Raw genomic sequence first — 21,268 nt, 5'->3', positions numbered from 1 at the left:
TGATACCACTTGTTCTCCAGATACTTTCCCGGTTCAGTCTTTAACCACTCCTCTTCTTGAGCTGTATAAACTGGAGTCCATTGGGACAGTGGAGTTGGTATAAGAGCAGCTATATGCCCTACATACTCCTGTCTTCCTGATTCAGCAGCACGCTTAGCTGCACTATCTGCCATCCGATTTCCCTTGGTTACATCACCATCTCCTCTCAGATGCGCTCGACAATGTATGATACCGACTTCTTTCGGCTCCCACACTGCTTCCAATAGTTGTAGGATTTCAGCTGCGTACTTGATTTCTTTGCCTTCTGAATTCAGTAGTCCTCTTTCTTTATACAAAGCTCCGTGGGCATGAGTGGTTAAAAACGCATACTTAGAGTCCGTATAGATATTTACTCTTAAACCTTCAGCCAATTGTAACGCTCGTGTTAGTGCTATTAATTCTGCCTTTTGTGCTGATGTTCCTTTCGCCAGTGGCCGAGCTTCTATCACCTTGTCTATTGTTGTCACTGCATATCCTGCATAGCGGATCCCTTCTTTCACATAACTACTGCCGTCGGTGTAATATTGAACATCGGGGTTCTGGATGGGAAAATCACGAAGATCTGGTCTACTTGAGAATACTTCATCCATTACTTCCAAACAATCATGTTGACTTTCAGTAGGTTGTGGCAAAAGGGTAGCTGGATTTAAGGTGTTTACAGTCTCTAAATGCACTCTTGGGTTTTCACACAACATTGCTTGATACTTGGTCATACGGCTATTACTAAACCAATGATTTCCTTTGTAATCCAACAACGTCTGTACTGCATGTGGGACTCGTACATAAAGTTCTTGACCCAGAGTGAGTTTATCGGCTTCAGCTACTAGCAGGGCGGCTGCAGCTACGGCTCTTAGACAAGGTGGAAGTCCGCTGGCCACTGCATCCAGTTGCTTAGACATGTAGGCAACAGGTCTTTGCCATGATCCCAAGTACTGTGTCAATACTCCCACAGCCATTCTTCTTTGCTCGTGTACATATAAGTAGAATGGTCGTGTGTGATCAGGTAGACCTAATGCTGGGGCACTCATCAAAGCCTTCTTCACATCTTCAAATGCCGTTTGCTGTTCTTGGGTCCATAAGAAGGGGTCGTGCTCTGTACCTTTGATAGCTGCGTACAGAGGTTTTGCTAGTATCGCATAACTGGGAATCCATATCCTACAGAAGCCTGCTGCCCCCAAGAATTCTCGCACTTGTCTTCTATTCTTGGGTATTGGTATTTGGCAGACAGCTTCTTTTCTCTCTGGCCCCATAATTCTTTGACCTTCAGAGATATGGAATCCTAGATACTTGACAGTTGGCAAACACAACTGAGCCTTCTTTCTAGACACCTTGTATCCTGCCTTCCAGAGAATGTGTAGTAGATCGTGCGTTGCTTGCTGACAGATTTCTTTTGTAACTGCTGCTATCAACAAGTCATCTACATATTGTAACAATACACACTCTCCTGGGATGGACTCGAAATCCAATAGATCTTGACTTAGGGCTGAACCAAATAGGGTAGGTGAATTTTTAAACCCTTGGGGCAGTCTTGTCCAAGTCATTTGGCGTTTTGAGCCCGTTACAGCGTTCTCCCATTGGAAAGCGAAAATACATTGACTTTCTGCGGCAATTCGGAGGCAAAAGAAGGCATCTTTGAGATCTAAGACTGTGAAGTAAGTAGCCCCGCCCGGAATTAAAGCAAGCAGGTTATATGGATTGGGTACAACTGGATGTATGCTAACAACCGCATCATTGACTGCTCTTAAGTCCTGCACAGGTCGATACTCATCTGTGCCGGGCTTTTGAACAGGCAGCAATGGGGTGTTCCAGGGGGAAGTACAGAATTTTAGGATACCATACCGTATGAACTTATCCAGATAGGATTGGATGTTCTTCTTAGCCTTCTGCGGAATGTGATATTGTCTTAGGCTCACTGGATAAACCCCATGTTTCAGTTCAATTTTTATTGGTGGAATATTGCGGGCCAGTCCTGGTGGGTTGTTCTCTGCCCAAACTCCTGGTATGTTAAACAATGTCTCATCACTCCTAGGGTTTTGGCTAGTCAACACTGTATAAAGTCGCCACTCTTCTTCCTTTGGTACGGATAAAGTCATAATACCTGAAGGTCCATTAAACTTTAAAGATGTTGTTCCATCTGGTAGGAACGTAATCTGCGCTTGTAATTTGGATAGCATATCACGTCCCAGCAATTGGACTGGACATTCAGGCATATAAAGGAATTGGTGTTTTACTACGTGGCCTCCCAATGTACAGAGTCGACTTTTAAGAACCGGTCTTTCAGCACTTCTTCCAGTTGCTCCTATCACAGTAATAGTCCTTCCAGATGGAGGAGCAACTAGATTAGTCACCACTGAATGTTCAGCACCAGTGTCGATCATGAACGCACTCCTTTTCCCCCCTATTGATACATCGACCATAGGCTCCGCTCGACCAAGGGGGATGGAGCCCGGTCGGTATCAATAGTCCTCCATGACCGTGTCAGCCAATCCTACAAAGTCCCTACCTTCTCTATCGCGAGACCTTTGCGCTGCTGGAATATACCTGTCTTCCCTAACACTTCCTCTGTTCCCATTACTCCCTCTATAACCATTACTCCCTCCGGGACCTCCTCTACCTCTCGCTCTGCCTCTAAAGTTTCCGTAGCCTGCCCTGGGTTGGTCTCTCTCGTACTGCTCTCTTTGCGGACATTCGTTCCTCCAATGCCCTTCTTCCTTGCAATACGCACACTGATCCCTACTCAAAGGCTCCCTACTCCATCTATTATTGCCTCTATCTGGGCCCCGTTTATCTACGCCTGCGATCGCTACCGCTAGCATATCAGCCTTTTTACGCATCTTGCGCTCCTCCTCTTTCTTGCTTTCTGTTTCCCTATTCATATAGACCTTATTAGCTACCTCCATTAGTTGGGAGATTGACATACCTGCAAACCCTTCTAACTTTTGTAGCTTGCGCTTAATATCTCCGTAAGCTTGGCTGACAAAGGCGGAGTTAACCATTCGGGAATTGTCTGCGTCTTCCGGATTAAAGGGGGTGTACAAGCGGTACGCCTCCAATAATCGGTCATAAAAGACACTGGGCGCTTCATCGCTTTTCTGGATCACCTCAACTGTCTTCGACATGTTAATGGCTTTCTTTCCTCCGGCTTTCATGCCAGCAATTATAGCGTCTCTATAGGCTCTGAGTTGAACCATATCAGCACCATTTACGTTCCAATCGGGATCAGTGTTGGGATAATGTGTTGCGGCCCATGCTGCTGGATTAGCTTGGTTCAAAGCACGGGCTCTATCCTCTAATGCTTTAATGGCTGCTTGATTTATTCTTGTCCTTTCCTCATTGTTAAATAAAGTCATTAATAACTGCTGGCAATCAGCCCATGTCGGATTATGTGTCTGTACTATTGAGGTGAACAGATCAGTCATGGCTTGTGGTTTCTCAGTATACGAGGAATTATGGGTCTTCCAGTTTAAAAGGTCGGTAGTGGTGAAAGGGACATATACGAAGACAGGGTCAGCGTGTGCCATTTGACCTGCGGCATCGATATAAGCTGACCCGGGATTTAAGCGAAGAGGCATCTGATAGTGCTTTAATTGTTGGGCACCAGTCAACTGTCGGGTTTGGATGGGGCTACGTAGGGAAGCGTCAGTCATGGGTTCCGGTCGGGGAGATATAGGGTATGGGGATGTGGGAGGTTGGTTTTGGGAAAAGGTAGTGAATAGAACACTTCGGGCCGAGCTAGATGAAGCTTGACCGGAAGTCTGAAGTGGCGCCAAATCAGGATATTCGTTTCTAATGGGGGTGGGTTCTGGTTCCGGAAGGGGAGATTTAGTACGAGGGGGGGTGGATCCTGTACTGGAGGAGGAAGCGGAAGTGGATGAGGGTAATGAGGGAAGGGTTACAGGACTTCCTGTATTTGCGTCACTTCCTCTTACCGGAAAGTAAGGGGGCGGCAAAGGGATCTCGGACTCAGGGGGCGTGTCCAAAATGGGCCTAACACCAGCCCTAGTGGACGAACAAGTCCTAGCTACCATGAGGCGACACTGTTCCTCGTGGCATGTCCGGAGCCATTTTGGCGAGTCATTTACGGCCTGTCTCCAACAATCAATATAAGGAAACTGGCCGTAAAGTTCAGGCCTACCTGATACAGCCACGTGTAAGCGCTGTACCAGAGTTGGATCCAAACTGCCACGTGGCGGCCATGCCGCAACCAAAGTAGGCCACTCCCTAGTGCACAAAGTGACCAAACGTACAGGGGACATCTTAACCCCAAAATCACAAACTTTGAATCCCTTTTTAAAATTCTTAACCATACATCCTAAGGGATCCGGAATCGTTGACTGCGACGCACCCATATTTAACAGTGGAACGTCGTCGACAACGATTACTATACACGCGTACTATTCAACAGTCACACCCGTTTCCTCTGGCAACAGCACCACGTGGTACGGTTACCAAGTGAAACGTACACAATAACAATAAACACTCAGGGAATTCCCGTACACACACAGCTGCTACACCAGTCACTATATAATCAATATTATGCCCTTTGGCGTAACTACACAGTCACCCACGCTATAATTCTCTATATACGAATTACCCGTCTATAACACACCCCAGTAACATCGTCTTTTACAAATAGCGGTTACAGTACGGTTAGCATAGGTCAAAGCACAAGTTAAGGTCACAATACAATTATTAGTGGTTATGGTGTTAAACATGCAATGGACGACAATGATTAGTACTTATTATATAATGTCAGTAAATATACAGGGTTATGGTACCGTGCACTATAATACAGCAACACACTATTAACACTCTCGCTAGACGGCTGAGCTCGCGCTATCTAACAAGATATACACTTTACTAAAACAATCGTTAACACATTTACAATTCCCAACTAAACTATTGGCCAGTACCTTGAATGGACTACCTAAAACTATATACACCCGTTTTGGTTAGCCACACTGCCCAATCACCACATATACATAGCGAGCTAGAGAACCGAATTTACACAGACGCCTCTTAGTCGCACTATACAACGAGCTAGAGAACCGAATTTACACAGGCGCCTCTTAGTCGTACTATCAAAAGTCTAGTGGGTTCCAAATTTACACGCCTTCCCACTTAGCCCAGATAGGATGAGAACTAGCGAACCGAATTTACACAGGCGCCGCTTAGTCTCCCGGTCCCTCCGACCTAGCGAACGTAATATACACCCTAGAACGCTAGTCTAGACAAGACACCGGTGTCCGGCTAGGGCTATCTTACACCTGGACCCCGCCTGACTAACCAAATCAAACGGTCTGACTAAAGAGCGTTCGATCGAGCGGTGCGCCTTCGCTCCTTCCCTCCGACAGAGGGGGCAGATACAGATTCAAAAACCCCTTTGGGCCTACCGCACAATCGGTATACCCCTAGCGGGTCCTGCCGTCTAAAACAGCAGTTATCTTACCTCCTCGTTCCTGAACCTGAGTTCACACTCATCGACGGGGACACCCCAGCACTTCTCACGTAGAGGCCGATGATCTCCTGGACAACAGACCAGTGGCGCCGAGACGAAGGGAGGTCCACGCAGAAGTTCAGGGGTGCAGCCGTAGAGAACGTGGGCAAAGATAGACCGTCTCACGCCTCTGCCTCTCAGCTACCGTTGAACGATGAGCTTCCCGGCCAATGCACCAAATGATACCGGAGAAACTGACGGAAGCCAAGCACAGAGAGATGGACACAGGTTTCTTCAGGAAGGAAGAGATTCTTTATTGGATCACCGATCGGGACTCAGAGGGACTAGCGTCACCAAAATACAGCAAAGTCTGAGTACTGAATACATAGAGTACATTCCTTATATAGCACTGTAGCTCCTCCCACAATTAACTACACCCACACATACCCTTAACCTATTTAATGAATAGAGTCTAAACTCATCCATCCGGTCTAACCACGTGGCTCATCTGATACAAAGGAGAGGGACGCGTAATTCCAGTTCTTACATTCCTGCACCTGGTCAGTACAGTGATGACAGTATCTTAGCTACGTGTAATTAACTAACTGATACTACAAACACATATACATACATATGCCTTGTGGCAATCTTAGCCTGCTAAACTTGTATTTTACTGGAATTACATCACATTTATATATATATATATATATATATATATACACTCCTACCTCCAGCCAAATGATACTGGGTTGTATTTAAAACGTAGAGAAATAACGGCACTCCTGGGTTTGTGGATAGTTATTCCTTTATTGTCACAAGTAGTCAACGTTTCAGTTCCTCATTTGGAAATTTCATCAGGACATATTCCAAATGAGGAAATGAAACATTGACTACTTGTGACGATAAAGAAATGACTATCTACAAACTCAGTAGTGCTGGTATTTCTCTAATATATATTACTATATATTTATTTAGGTAATCATTTTTTTTTTTATTTTTTTTACATTTTCCACCAGTAGGAGGATTGTCTGACAGCCCAGGCATTCCCCCTGCAGGCAGCTATTGCAGCCATGTGATCGCTCTTTCAGACCGATCACACGGCCCCCAGGGGCCTGATTTACCATGGGAAGGCTGTCTGGCCTGTCAGGTAGTCTTCCCAAAGCAGAGCGCCGGGTGGGGTATGTATCCCGGGCACGCCAGGGCTTAAAGCCATTTGGGTTAATATGAAACTCTGCACAGTTAATTAAGTAACAGAGAGCCCAGACAGAGTTCTTTCAGACTTTCAAGCTGAAATAGTGTACATACATACTCCTGCCACCGTGATCACTTAAAATCACCGAAGCATTTCAGTAACCCCTTCAAATTGCCATAAATAAAAGTACAATGCTTAATGCTAAATGTATAATTTATTTTGAAATGTTCTGATATGATACTGTAATTGTTGTTAAACATTTGCACTTATTTCTGAAGACTTTTTTTTTTATTTTTTTGTATGTGTAATCTGAAAAATACATTAAATATGTGGATTTTAGGAAAAATCTGTTATTTATTTTTTTTTAACCTTAAATCTCTTCTGCCTCCTCTATGTTCAGGTCCATATTCAGAGAACAGAAGGTTGTGATCACATGACCTGTTCTCAGTGTAACACTAATTTCTGCTACCGTTGTGGGGAGCAATATCGCCAGCTACGCTTCTTTGGTGATCACACATCAAACCTCAGTATATTTGGATGCAAATACCGCTACCTCCCTGAGAGACCACACGTAAGGAGATTAGTACGAGGCTCTGTTTGTGGTGAGTGCATGGAGTGCTGGACCTTTAAATTGCATGTCAGCTCGTACAGGGTTATTTATTAAAGTTAGAATTCAATGTGAATTTAAAATTTAAGGTCCAACTTAAATTTGAAACTTACTATGAATTCTCACTTTAGTTGTTGTCTCTATTACTGTTAGTGACATTTCATAAATCTTCCTTTACTGGAACTTTTAGACCAGTGGTCAGTTGTCTAATATGTAGAACTTTCTTATAGTCATACCGGTAATAATACTGCATCCTTCTGAAGATAGATATACATGTTTATATAACTCTTAGTCAATTGCAAACTCATGTCTAAATAAAAAATTTTCTTGTATTTTGGTATTGATATAAATATTACTGAAATGGCCACCACAGTGAAAGTGTCTGCATCAGATTCCTTACTTAATGCTCAGTTTGCACACTTATTATTTTGGGGTGCGCACCCTGATTCTTGTTTTTCATAAAGGCATCCATGTTGGGTAAAGAAGAACATAATTTATTGCTAGTGAGATCAAGAATAAATGTATAGATATTAACCCTTAAAGGGCATTCCAACAGCCCTGCTTTAGGGCTCCTGTTCTCATCTGGAGACACCAGGAAACAGTAGGACCACAGAGCCAGTCAGTGGGCAGGTAGGGCCTGCCCATTATGGGGGGGTCACTGGAGACGCAGGTCACTCTCAGGGCTCCGTTCACACTTCCCTATTTTCTCATAACTGTTGAGAGATACGCCTTAATACCTATCTAAAACAGCCTTTGTTAGCCACATATTGGAAAGTCTACTTGAAAAGTAATTGTGTAGGAACTGTAACAATAGTGAGAAAATAAAATGCAAGGTACACGGCCAGTGTGTGCCACATTTAATAAATACTCTAAGCACAAAACAGCTTAATGAGGCAGTTTTAATGTTTAAAACATGCCCCTGCAGTCTCACTGCTTAAAGGACCACTATAGTAACCCAGACCACTTCAGCTCAATGAAGTGGTCTGGGTGCCAGGTTCCCCAGGTTTTAACCCTTCAGATGTAAACATAGCAGTTTCTCTGAAACTGCTATGTTTACATTGCAGGGTTAATCCAGCTTCTAGTGGCTGTCTTCCTGACAGCCGCTAGAGGCGCTTCCCCGACTCTCAATTGCATTGAGCACGCAGAACGTCCATAGGAAAGCATTGAGAAATGCTTTCTTATGAGCGTTTTTAATGCGCACGCGGCTCTGGCCGCGCATGCGCATTCAGCTCCACTCGGGAGCTGACGTCGGAGGGGGAGGAGGGGTCACCAACGCCGAGGGAGCCCGGCGCTGGATAAAGGTAAGTGGCTGAAGGAGTTTTAACCCCTTCAGCCCAGCGGGAGGGGGGTTTGTTTTGCTGACACTATAGTGGTCTTTTAATTCTCTGCCATTTAGGAGTTAATTCACTGTGTTTATGCAGAGCCACACCTCCCCACATGTGACTTACACAGCCTTCCTAAACAATTCCTCTAAAGAGTCATTTGTTTACACTTTAATGCAACTTCTGTTTAATCTAGAATTTCTTATCTCCTGCTTTAATAGCTTGCTAGATCCTGCAGATGCCTCCTGTTTATAATTAAAGTTCAATTTACACAGCAGGAGAGAAAAACCCTTAAAGTAAGTTATATCCGATTTTAAAAATGAAACCAATTTTATTTTAATGCTGGCTGTGTCCGTTACAGCCAGGGGAGGTTTGCTAGGGCTGCATAAGCAATAACGAAAGTGATTTAACTCCTAAATGGCAGTAATTTGAGCAGTAACACTTCAGAGGCATGATCTTTATGCAAAACCTGCTTCATTAAGCAAAGTTGTTTTGCCGACTATAATATCCTTTTAATTGCCATTCTAGTCTCTTTGTGTAAGAAAGACAATCTTGCACATGGTTACTCTTAGAGGGGAAAAACATGGTTTCATTTGCAATCACACACAGGAGGCTCCTGCAGACGGTTGCCTTAGCAGAAGATAATTCTAAATTGAGCAGACTGCAATAAAGGAAGTTTACAATTTAGGTTTCTCATTACAAGAAATGTGTTGGTGAAAATGTAGGTCACATGCAGGGGAGGTGTAACTAAAGCTACATAAACAAAGTGATTTAAAGCGGCACTGTCATGGCCAAATCAAGTTTTTTTTTGTTGTTTTTTTTTTTTTAACCCCCCTTCTTACTCCACTACATCTAATTGTCCCCCTAGTCACCCCCAAATGACAAGGGGGTGTTTACATTTAGCCCCCACCTGTCTCCCATGGGTGGGGAACAAATAGTTTCCCCCCTTCCCCTTCACAATAGTCATTTAGAGCCCACAAGTAGCCCACTACGTTTTAAAGAAAACTAAAGCAGACAGGAAGAAATTAATAGTTCCTGACAGAGAGAGAGAGAGAAGAGGAATCGATTGGGGAAAGGCAAGTTCGGCATGACAGTGCCGCTTTAACTCCTAAACGACAGAGAACTGAGCAGTGAGACTGCAGGGCCATGATCTATACACCTGATACGATCTTCACCAAAACTACTCCATTAAGCTAAAGTTGAGGTGAGATCAGCGTGCTACTTTAGACTCTGTTAATACAGTCTCTCCTTATGCAGTTATGCCACGTGGAATACAAATATGCAGTATATAGCTTTTCTGTTCGATATTAAAGTTTACTGTAAAATGCTAAACCTCAGCATGATGAAAAATACCAAATACATAATTCTGTACCATTACTGTACTTTCGTTACAGCTGGTAAACTGCTGATTGCACCCCTGCTCATAGTTTTGGGTTTGGCACTCGGAGCCATAGCAGTTGTAATTGGTAAGTACTAAATACTTATTATATGATATACTTATTATAGATTACAGGATCTTTGCTTTCTGACGTGTGAAACATTGTTACTTTCGCTAGAAATTAAAATTCAGTGTACTTTTTTGAAGACTATGGTGTATATTCACTAAATGCTGAATTTTTATTAAAGTCTTTCTCCAAGCATCACATCAGTGATTTGAAGTGGTCATTGTGTCTTGTATATGCAGCGTTTCACTCTGCTATTGGTGCACCAAGACAAGACATTGAAATCCTCAATGTAGTAGAACAACAATAACATACATGTTTTAAATTCTTTATTTTTGGTGCATAGGATAAACAGTACAAATAATCTGGCAATGCCCCAACAGCTGTTGCTGAGAGATTGTTTAACATAGATCAGTGTTAGTGAGGCATGTGTAACAATGCACATTTTTTTTTTTTAACCCCTTAATGACACAACTTCTGGAATAAAAGGGAATCATGACGGAATATATCCGTCGTCTGTCCTTAAGGGGTTAAAGTAGCGTGAACATTAGATTGTTAGTACAGGCTATACAAGTAAACATCATGTATGTCTGTATGCTTAAATAAATTTAACCACCAGGGGGCAGCAGAGCGCTAGGTTTTCCGAATGGCCTCTCTTGCTAGCTCAGGCATTATATCGCTTCATAATTGCTCTCTATGGGGAATTACAGAAGGAGAGTCAGCTGCAGTATACACTCGGTATTTTTGTAAAGGTAAGGTGCTGAAACACAGGATATGCAGTAGACTACAACCATATACATACATATACACATGGCATATATAATTAGCCTCCGCTTGATCATCCCTGCCTCTGTGCTGGGTCGGTCAGTGTCCTTGCTGTATTCAGGTCTCTTGCCAGGGAGGTGTTAGTCTCTTGTATGTGCTAGCTGCAGCCTCTAGTATATGAATGAGGGAGCTTGTGACACGTCAGGGTTAGAGTCCCGATTGAGTTCCCTCTGATCCGCCGGTGACCATGGTGAGACGTTGCCTCATGTTATGCAGGTGTGAGCCTTCCTTACAGTCTGAACTTTTCCTTCTTAGAGTTGTCTGGTGTGCAGCAAGAGTGTGTCTGTGCCTGTGGGTCGCTTATTCTGCCGCTGGTGATTGATGCGGCGGCCATTTTGTTTTTCGCCATGCGGTCCCTAGTTGCGCCGTTTGTCGCTGAGGCTTCATAGGTGGTCGCTGCTTCCCCAGTGGGGTCCGGGATAACCCCCCCCGGCCCACAGGGGGGGTGAACGGGGCCCTCGTTAAGTGCATGGGAGGTCCCGCCGCACTAAGCACGGGAGACCGGCTGCATCTCCCGCCAGAGCCTCTCGACAGGCCACAATCCCAGCTATCCAGCGATCAGCCTTGCCGGCAGGTCGGGGGTCAGTATTCACACCTTAAGTTGTGCTCGGGTTCCCCCTCGCCTTCTTGTAGCAGCTGTGCGGTTATTCAGGAGAGATTAGGGTGTTTTGAGCTGGATATTGGGGATTCATTGAGGAGCCGAGGTGCCCCACGTCCAGCCAGCTCGGCGGTCAGGCCCCGCCAATAACATACATGTTTTAATATAAATTGTCTTTGTGAAAAAACTTTTTTTTTCTTTCAATTTTTTGAATATTTATTTCTTATTGCTCAAAAGACACAATGTACAGCACATAGTAACTATACAAAAAAAAGAAAGTGAAGTATGATATATCAAGAAAACTCTTTAAAGCGGAAAAGGGTAGCACTAACTTGTGTAACCGGAATAGAGTAAACTGGTCTCCTTAAGCCGGAGGCCATCTACCCTGTTCCTGGTACACAAGTTATTGCTACCTTTTCCAGCTTTAAAAAGTTTTGTTTTAATTTTTTTAATTTTTTTTTCTGAGCCTGCTACAACGTTCGTCACTTCTCCCAGTCAACAATGGCTCTGTAAAGATACCTCCAGGAGTTCTTCTGCCAGCTTTTCTTCTTCCACAACCCTCTGTCAGTCACTTTGCATCTCTCGCTAAATACCAGACAAGACCTGGTGAAGGGTAGAAAGAGGTACATTTTATTGAAATAAAATATAAACAAAGAGTGAGAGCACGCAAATAAAAATACAAAACAGTACATAAAATATACTACCCAAAATGCAGTCTTTGTCTGAAAATAAAACAGAAAAGAAAGAAGGGTAATATATAAAACAGAAAAGAAAGAAGGGTAATATAGTTAAAACTCAGAATTAAAATGTGTGTGTTGGTACCACTCACATATAAAGAGCCACTTGGAAAGCTGGCTCAAACGTCATGCCATGAACAAACAAAGGATTCCAGCTGGGCACCTCTCGATACTCTTGTAGAATGTACCTCCAAAAACGCAGTTCCAGGGGGTTACAAAGATTTTATTGATCCAAACAGGAAACAAAATAAATTAAAACAAGATATACTTGAGGTGGTCCCATACAATAGAGTCCAGACACCTGACGCGTTTCGGCTGTAGCCTTCATCCAAGATGCCCAGAGAGGTGCCCAGCAGGAATCATTTGTTTGTTCATGGCATGACATTTGAGCCAGCTTTCCAAGTGGCTCTTTATATGTGAGTGGTACCAACACACACATTTTAATTCTGAGTTTTAACTATATTACCCTATGTCTTTCTTTTCTGTTTTATTTTGGGTAGTATATTGTATGTACTGTTTTGTATTTTTATTTGCGTGCTCTCACCTTTTGTTTATATTTTATTTTACTGTACTCTTTGGTGGTTATTGTGGCCCACTAAGGTGATAGTAGCACCTGTTCTCTATATTTGGGAATTGTCACCTATTGTATTTTATACTTTATTGAAGGGTACATAGATTTATACATGGAAATACTAGATTACTATAAAACATAATCATTAATAGTGACAGGACTAGGGATAGCAACCTGTAACAATAACAGTTTTCATTAAACTACACCCACCCCCTGGTGTCAGAGTGTCTGAACTGCACGAACTCAAAGCGGCAGGCTTGTACATAATAAATTGAATTTACAAAGAAAACTACACCACAACTTAAAATGCATCTTTTAGAAAACATTTACACTGTTTTAACCACTTATATGGCAATTTAGAGTCACATCCATTGCATCTGCAGAGTCCAGTTTCAATAATAACATAGTCTCCGGGAAGGATGCTGGCCTTCAAGCTCCTCTACATGCCATACAGTCTCTGTCCGGTTGGCAGTGGATACATGGGAGCGCATTTCCATTGGGCAGACATCGACAGGTGGAGAAGCTTCTGTTAACGTGTGTAACGTAGAAAACGTCTTACAAAAAGGGTTGTTAGCAGGGCCGGACTGGCCCACCGGAATACCAGGAAATTTCCCAGGTGGCTGCGGCACCTGGGGCCGGGCAGACAACTGGTGTGCTGGCGGCCGGAGGGAGACCTGTGCTGTCTCTGCTCTGCTCCCCCGCCATCACGTGTCATATTCCAGCCCCGGTCTCATTAAGTTGGGGAGCAGAGCAGAGACAGCACAAGTCTATATTCGCACCACCAACCGCCCGCCCTGCACAACCACCCAGCATGCTGCCCGTCTGTGCTATCCCCTGGCCGGTCGCCCACTGGACTTCCCAGGTAGCAATAATGTGTGAGTCAATCTGTCAGTGTGAGTGTAAAGGTCAGTCATGGTGTGTGTTTAGGTTGCCAGACCCCTTCCTTTGGCAGGGGAATAGTGTTTTTTACTCACCTTTTTTCACCCACGCCATGCTAGTCCCCCTTCGACTGGCCCTGCCTCTATGGCTGAGATCATCAAGCTTGATGATCTCAGCCAATCCAATGTTTTGCCATAGGATTGGCTGCAAAACTCTACACAAATCTGCATCTCCTCAAAGAGATGCATTGAATCAATGTATCTCTATGGGGAACATTCAGTGCCTCCATGCAGAGCGTGGAGGTGCTGAATGTAGATGCTGCACACTGTGCAGCACTGACACAGGAAGCACATCTAGTGACCATCTCTGAAAAGTCATTGTGTACATTGAAAATTTGTGCACGCGTGTGTGTGCCTGCAAATGAGTGAGCTTGTGTGTTTGTGTGCCTGCTAGTGAGTGAGCTTGTGTGTGTGTGTGTGTGTGTGTGTGCGCACGCGCGCGTATATGTGTGTCATTGGTTATAGCTCTACTAATCGGTGCATACCGCTCATGAATTCTGTCAGATTGTTTTGGAACAGTTTGATAAAGCCTGAGGTTCTCCACTGCATATATAACCAGATCCCTCTAAAGCAAGGTTTTAGAAGCATATTATCAAATCTGTTCCATTGTAGGTGTGGCATTGTGCCAATGGCTCGCTCGCAGGAAAAAGTAAAGGATGGCCACAGAATATCTAGACCATGTTTATTACAAACTTTTCTCTAAGGAGCATGTGTGTCTCAGTGAGATTTTCTGTAGTGAGCATTTGTGTGTCAGTGAACTTGTCTGTAGTGAGCATTTGTGTGTCAGTGAACTTGTCTGTAGTGATCTTGTGTGTATCAGTGAGCTTTTCTGTAGTGTGTGTGTGTGTGACAGTGAGCTTTTCTGTAGTGTGTGTGTGTGTGTGTGACAGTGAGCTTGTCTGTACTACGTTTGTGTGTGTGTATACCAATAAGCTTGTCTGTGTGTGTCAGTGAGCCTATGTGTGTGCGCATCTGTGAGCTTGTGTTTTTGTCAATGAGCTTATGTATATCAGTGAGATGGTTTGTCTATGAGGCTGTGTATCAATGAGCTTGTGTTTTATATTCGAAAAAAATATATATATATATTTGTTATATATATGTATGTGAGGAACTGACTCCGCTGGGTTTACAAACCCTGGTTTACATGCTGCTAAACCTCTTCCTTACCAGTACACCAGCCTGCCTTTTGCAAATTTACCTGAGATCTGATAACCTTGACCCTACAAGCAATGATATCAGTGACAACTCTCTTCAGGTGTCTGGTTGTTGGCCTATATAAGCCACTTCCTGTCTCTGTACCTTTGCCAGATTATTGTGGTTCCTGTACTCTCTAATCAAGCTTGTTCCTGTTTCTCCTACCGGTTGCTGAATTTGGACCATTTTGACTTTGCTGCTTCTCCTTCCCACTGACCTCGGCTTGCCTCACTACGATTATCATCTTTCTGTTCCAGTCTGTCATCTCTGCTTAAGACCAGACGGCCACTCAAGGCTCAGGGGCTCAACCACCTGGGCAACGAGTGGCTACCTCTGGCAGAAAACATTGCTGATCTGGCTACTGGACTCCAAAACTTTGTAACCTCAATATCATTACAGTGTGTGTGTGTGTATGTGTATATATATATATATATATATATATATATATATATATATATATATATATATATATATATATATGTGTGTATATAGTGGGATCTCAGTTTACAAATTTAATGCGTTCTCCGGGGCGTTTCTTATTGCGAAAAATTTGTAAACCGAAATGCGGTTTCCCATAGGAATGCATTGAAAACCAATTAATCAGTTCTGGAGGTCAGAAAAAAAGTCAAAATGAGCTGGCATGGAAACCAACCCACAATGTAGAGCACACAATAAAAGGCATGCAAACGACGAAGCTCAGCTCCCCTACCTTTCCACAGCCTGAGAAATGCACCAAAAAGTCCCAAAACAACTGCAAACAATTTCCAGAATGGCTCCAAAACTCGATGCAAAAGCCGCTCCAACACCTCCACACTCAACGCCACGTTCTCCCCTACAGGCTCCAGCATGCAGGTGGCGGTGCTATAGTGCTATAAACCTGGAGAAACTTACTTTGTATTGCGAAAAAAATGTGTAAACCGAGGCATTATTTTCAATGGATTTTCATTTGTAAACCGAAAATTATGTTAACCGAGGCGTTTGTAAACAAAGGTCCCACTGTATGTGTGTGTATGTGGTTATATACAAAGCAGCCCAGAAAAAAAATATATATATATCTATGCCGGCCTAACAAGCCATTGCGCCATATATGTAAGGCTATGTCCTGCCACCCCAGATGATTGAGTAATATATATATATATATATATATATATATATATATATATATTGTCCTGCCATCCCAGATGATTGAGTAATATATATATATATATATATATATATATCTCATCTGGGGTGGCAGGACATAGCCTTACATATATGGCGCAATGACTTATTAGGCTGGTATAGATATTTTTTTTTTTTTTTTTGGTGCTGCTTTGTATCCCCAGTCCGGCCCTGGTTGTAGGTACCTCTAATAGGCCTCCAGTGGAAACCGTGAAAGGCTGAGCCTGTTGTGGAATTCCAAGTGCATGACTTATCCTGTTCAACACACTTGAGCAGACAAGATGGGGCAGTTAGTTCTTATAGTCTTGTTATAATGAAGCAAGTGTGTTTGTTTTGTTTTATCTTTCTGTTTTGCAACTAGAGGAAAATGTACACAACAATAAAATAAATTATTCACAACAACAAAACCACTAACTGGTGAATAAGAAGCTTAGGAGGCCGGCGAAACGCGTCACGTGTGACATCAGAGCGAGGCGGTCCCGGCGGTCACGTGACCGGAACCAGGAAGTGTTTAAGCTGTATCATTTTCTGTGTGTAAATTCCTGCTTATCTAGTTGTGGGTTTATTGCTGGCAAACCCACTACTTAAAGTAAGAGTTTTTAACCTTTTGTTTAAAAAATACTGTGTTTGATACTATTCAATTTGGGTTCCTGCCTCTCTTTGTTTATACTGCTTAGATATTACATCTGATTCAGAAGAGTATCCTGTTTTGCTATACTGTGAGTTTATCCCTCTCCATTGGAGCAATTCAAACCCAGAGCCAGGGGTGATAGGGCTCTGGTCCATAGTACTCAGAGAAGATCCTGACTCCAGTGCAGTTGCTAGCGCACTCCAACTTTCTGGTATCTATTGCTAATTTGTGTCACTGTGTGTCACTTGGGGGTTGTGCAGCAGCACTGCAGATATTCATTTTTTTATTTTTTTTTATTTTTTTACATTCTTTATTTTTTCGTGCACGTAATAACAACAGGCGTACAGAGCCACATCAGCGTCTGTAAGCATTTTTCATAGCATTTTACAGTGTAGCAGGTTAATACAGCACGGTTTTTAAGTTTAAGAACAAGAACCAGAAAATTATCATACTGTTGATCATTGATAGGTTGGAATAAACATATTGAACTAGACAGATTTATGGTTTACCTCGTCATTTACAAGTAACCTAATAACATGCTTGAAATTACACTCCACACCTTATAGCGAGGGCACCTTCACCCTAGGCATGCCCATAAAACAACAAGAATATTATTTTCAAAAACATATTGTAGAGCCATTCAGTTATAGTACATGTCTATCCCTGAGATATATCTTAGGTGCTTGCTGATCATTGTGAAAAGATCTAGCTAGTGATTTTGACAAGGGACCAAATAGTGATGGCTAGACAACTTGGTCAGAACATCTACAATATGGCAAGTATTGTGGGGTGTTCCTGGTATGCAATGGTTATGAACTACCAAAACTGGTGCAATGAAGCACAACTAGTGAACTGGCATCAGGTTTATGGGCGCCCAATGCTTATTGATGCATGTGAGGAGCTAAGGCTAGCCCGTCTGGTCCTATCATGGAGAAGAGCTACTGTTTCTCAAATTGCTGAAAAACTTAATGCTGGCCATGATAGAAAGATTTCAGGACACAAAGTTCATCTTAGTTTGTTGCCTTGCTGCAGACCGGTCAGAGTCCACTGTCCACCACCGAAAGAATCTTCAATGGGACGTGAGCGCCAGAATTGGACCATGGAGCAATAGAAGACTACCCACCCTCCTGCCCTGGGAAGCTTTGAGATGGTCGGAGTGAGGTAGTGCACGAGGGAGCAGTGATCTTTCTGCAGCTTCTCTCTGCTCGCTCGCGCTGTTTAGTGATATGGGAGCCGGAATAGGATGTTATTTCGGCCCCAGCTTCACAACAGGTAGCAGAGAGGAGCTGCAGGTAGATTATTGCTCCCTCAAACGCAGCAAGACCAAGCAGCCCCACTGGACTCCAGGGAAATATCCACTCAGCTCTCCCAAAGGTAGGGAGGTTGGGTGATTTAAAATAAAAAAAGTGTATGTCTCTGTCTGTCTGTCAGGTAGTGGACACATGGAAGGCTATTCCATGGAGAATGTGTCTTCTGATGGAACACTAACTCCTAAATAAAAGATAATGAACGGCGTTGGCTATTCCTAAGTTCTCTGTAATGGGAAAGTAGGAGATGGAATCCGATTCAGTATGGAATCTCTACTCTTTCCTTCTGGATTCTCTTAAGTAAAAATAAACTTAAAGGGAATCTCCAGTGCCAGGAAAACAATCTGTTTTCCTGGCACTGGAGGGTCCCTCTCCCTCCCACCCCCCAATCCCCAGTTACTGAAGGGGTGAAAACCCCTTCAGTCACTTACCTGAGGCAGCGTCGGTGTCCATCGTCGTTGTCTCCTCCTCTGCGCCGCTCCTCCTTCTGTCTCCGTCGGCCGGTGGGCGAGACTGATCCCGGCCACCGGCCGAGGAGACCTAATGCACGCATTAGCGCTCCCCATAGGAAAGCATTAAAAAAGAATTTCAATGCTTTCCTATGGGGAAATGAGCGACGCTGGAGGTCCTCACACGGCGTGAGGACGTCCAGCAACGCTCTAGCAAAGGAAATCTTTGCAAGATTCCAGGAAGTTCCCTCTAGTGGCTGTCTAGTAGATAGCCACTAGAGGTGGAGTTAACCCTGCAAGGTAATTATTGCAGTTTATTGAAAACTGCAATAATTGCACTTGCAGGGTTAGGAGTAGTGGGAGTTGGCACCCAGACCACTCCAATGGGCAGAAGTGGTCTGGGTGCCTGGAGTGTCCCTTTAAGGGACAAAAGAATATACCAGTTGCCAGCTCAATGGGCTTGTCAAAACATCTGTTCTTCTGCAAGGGGATCAAACATAGAATGTGACGGCCGATAAGACCCATTCAGCCCACCTAGTCTGCCCTTTTTGATTGAAATACATTGACCTTCCTGCCGCCTATGTGGAAATGAGGCGCTCTTGAGGGACTCCCTAGTATTATGTGGTTTCTTTAAAAAAAACTCTCTGACACAGCCTATTCTCCTGAATTCATTTTTACTTTGAGATACTCAACTGTAGTGTTTTTCTAGTCAAAATGCATGGCATCTTAAAATGACTGATAGAGTAAATATACAGCCTACTTTAAGAGGTGATCTTGGCCAAGGTAGAAACTATCCAGCAAAAATAAGAAATGAACAAATAACTGTTTCAGATGTGGACATGGAAAGAAATAGGGTGGAAGATCTCCTTTTTTTACTTCTACTTGATTATCTGTCAAGTAGGTGTAAGGTATAAACCCATTGTAATGCTGCCATGGAAATGGCTGGGGGGAAAACACAACATTTTATGTTCTTCTGCTCTACATTGCCATTGTTCTGTTTATGTGCTTATTTTACTTTGTTTAATGTTCATAGTTTGAACTTATGTGTTAAGTGCATGTGTGTTTATTTTTCTAGGATTGTTTGGGCTACCTGTCTATTGCCTTTGTAAAAAACAACGGAAAAGGACGCGTTCAACAGGTTTGCCCTGGTAAGAATTGAGAACCCTCTAAAGCTTGAAACAGTCCTGCGGGGGCTTTACAAGACTGTGCAGCAGAGAGCATTATTGTGTCAAAGCCGCAAAATCCCAAAATTCAGAAGGACAGTTGAAGACTTTCGATGCTCTGTACAGCTCCCAACGGAAGACCACAATGCCACCTGTTCCTGGTGCACTCCTGGCTGGATATGCCCAGAATTGCTGCTTACTTTATTTTTATGTGTGTGTTTTTATTTGGGAACATTGTTTTAATTGCCATTCCCTTATCAGAAGTGTCAATTTAGAACTAGTTTGCCAATTTGTAGACAATCAAAATAAGAACCCTTATTTGGACTTGAAAGCCTGGACAAACAATGCTTCCTTCTCCGTTATTTTTTTTTCCATCAGGGTAAGACTCTAGTTCGTAAAGTTGTTTGAAGTTGAAATGTAAAACCCAAGTCTTATTTATAAACATGATCGTTATCAAACTGCCTTCGGTGTAGCCAACAATGAAATATGCTGCATCGTACCTTCCAAAATGCAGTCCAACTGGTCTGTAGCAGTTCAAACTTAGTAGCCAAACCATTACACATGCGATAGTTTATCAAGAATGGACAGCAAGGCGAATACAAGTTAACAAAATAAAGGAAATGCAGGCATTATCCTCTACTAGTGGATTACTTGTGCAGAGATTTAATTTTGCCATATGTTTGTACAAAGCTCTGTTGATGATTAAGCCTTTGACTGTCTATTTCATTACTAGGGTATAATTTGCTAAGCAACAAGTCTGATTTAACTGTTTTGATTCTAGCTACTCTGCCATGTCACGATAGAACAGCATTTTTCTACATTCAGGCTTTCCAATATCTGTGTGGAGTGTAGTACGGTGCCTTTTGCAGTTATTCTAAAAGGGCACAACATTCCTTTTGGTCTTTTGTTTGTTACATAATGCAAACATGTCCAAGGGGCAGTGTTTGGGATGTTTCATGCTTCTCTTTGATGGTAGAAATCCTGTTTTGTAACATTATTTGTCCTGTTTTTTATTTTATTTATTTTTTTAAATAATCTATTTCTCTTTATTTATTAAACAAATGGCCATGTTATGTTTGGCCACCACAGCCTTGGCTAAATGGTCAAACAGATTGCAAATAGTTTAACAACTTACATTTTTGGTCTGCTGATCACCTGCTCTGTGAGAGCTGGATGCTCCGTGCATTGAGCAAAGCTTGCCAGTGAGAGCCATCTCATCTGCTGAGACAGTGAGCTGGCTCTGCACTGCTCAAGAGAGTTCAAAGAAGCTCCTAACAAAAGCTTCTTGCTTTCAATGGTGGAAGTGACAGACACTTGGCGGACTTCAGGTAAGTTGTCAAACCATTAATAAGGTTAGACTACTTACTATGGGAGTGTGAGAAATATTCTTGGCCTTATAACCACTACAATGCTCTGTAGTGGTTATGGTAATTTTACACACATTTATTAAATGGCGGGTACATTTTGGCAGTAGAGTTTTCTAACAATATCCTCTTTTTACATGAATTCCATCCTGCTCAAGCAACAAAGCAAATCGATCTTTCTGCCCCTAGACACTTAGTTGGTTAATGTAATTGTCAGTGCTTATTTAGTACAGTTCGTTCTCGTTTAGGATTAGTGTGATGTCAGTGCAGGCATCTACAGTCCTTGCAACA

At 43.0% G+C, this 21,268-nt stretch overlaps 1 protein-coding gene across 2 annotated transcripts in view; it reads left to right on the top strand.

Annotated features, from left to right (window-relative positions):
- Positions 1–20,834, top strand: part of RNF217 (ring finger protein 217) — a 108,124-nt gene extending 87,290 nt beyond the window's left edge. Inside the window, exons 4-6 of one of the 2 annotated variants that reach the window (XR_010086612.1) lie at positions 7,069–7,239; positions 9,992–10,063; positions 19,526–19,613. Coding sequence is in view for 1 of the 2 variants with exons in the window: in XM_063443186.1 (XP_063299256.1) it covers positions 7,069–7,270; positions 9,992–10,063; positions 19,526–19,602 (351 nt within the window). In the remaining variant the exon portion in view is untranslated. Of the gene's footprint in view, positions 1–7,068; positions 7,271–9,991; positions 10,064–19,525 lie in introns of both variants that reach the window. The other variant, XM_063443186.1, reaches the window with a different exon arrangement.
- Positions 20,835–21,268: the final 434 nt, after the last annotated feature.

The sequence above is a fragment of the Pelobates fuscus genome, chromosome 2 (assembly GCF_036172605.1).
Source record: "Pelobates fuscus isolate aPelFus1 chromosome 2, aPelFus1.pri, whole genome shotgun sequence".
Classification (NCBI taxonomy): Eukaryota; Metazoa; Chordata; class Amphibia; order Anura; family Pelobatidae; genus Pelobates; species Pelobates fuscus.
The sequence above is the reverse complement of the archived record's forward strand: the minus strand, read 5'-3'. Positions and strand labels throughout refer to the sequence as shown.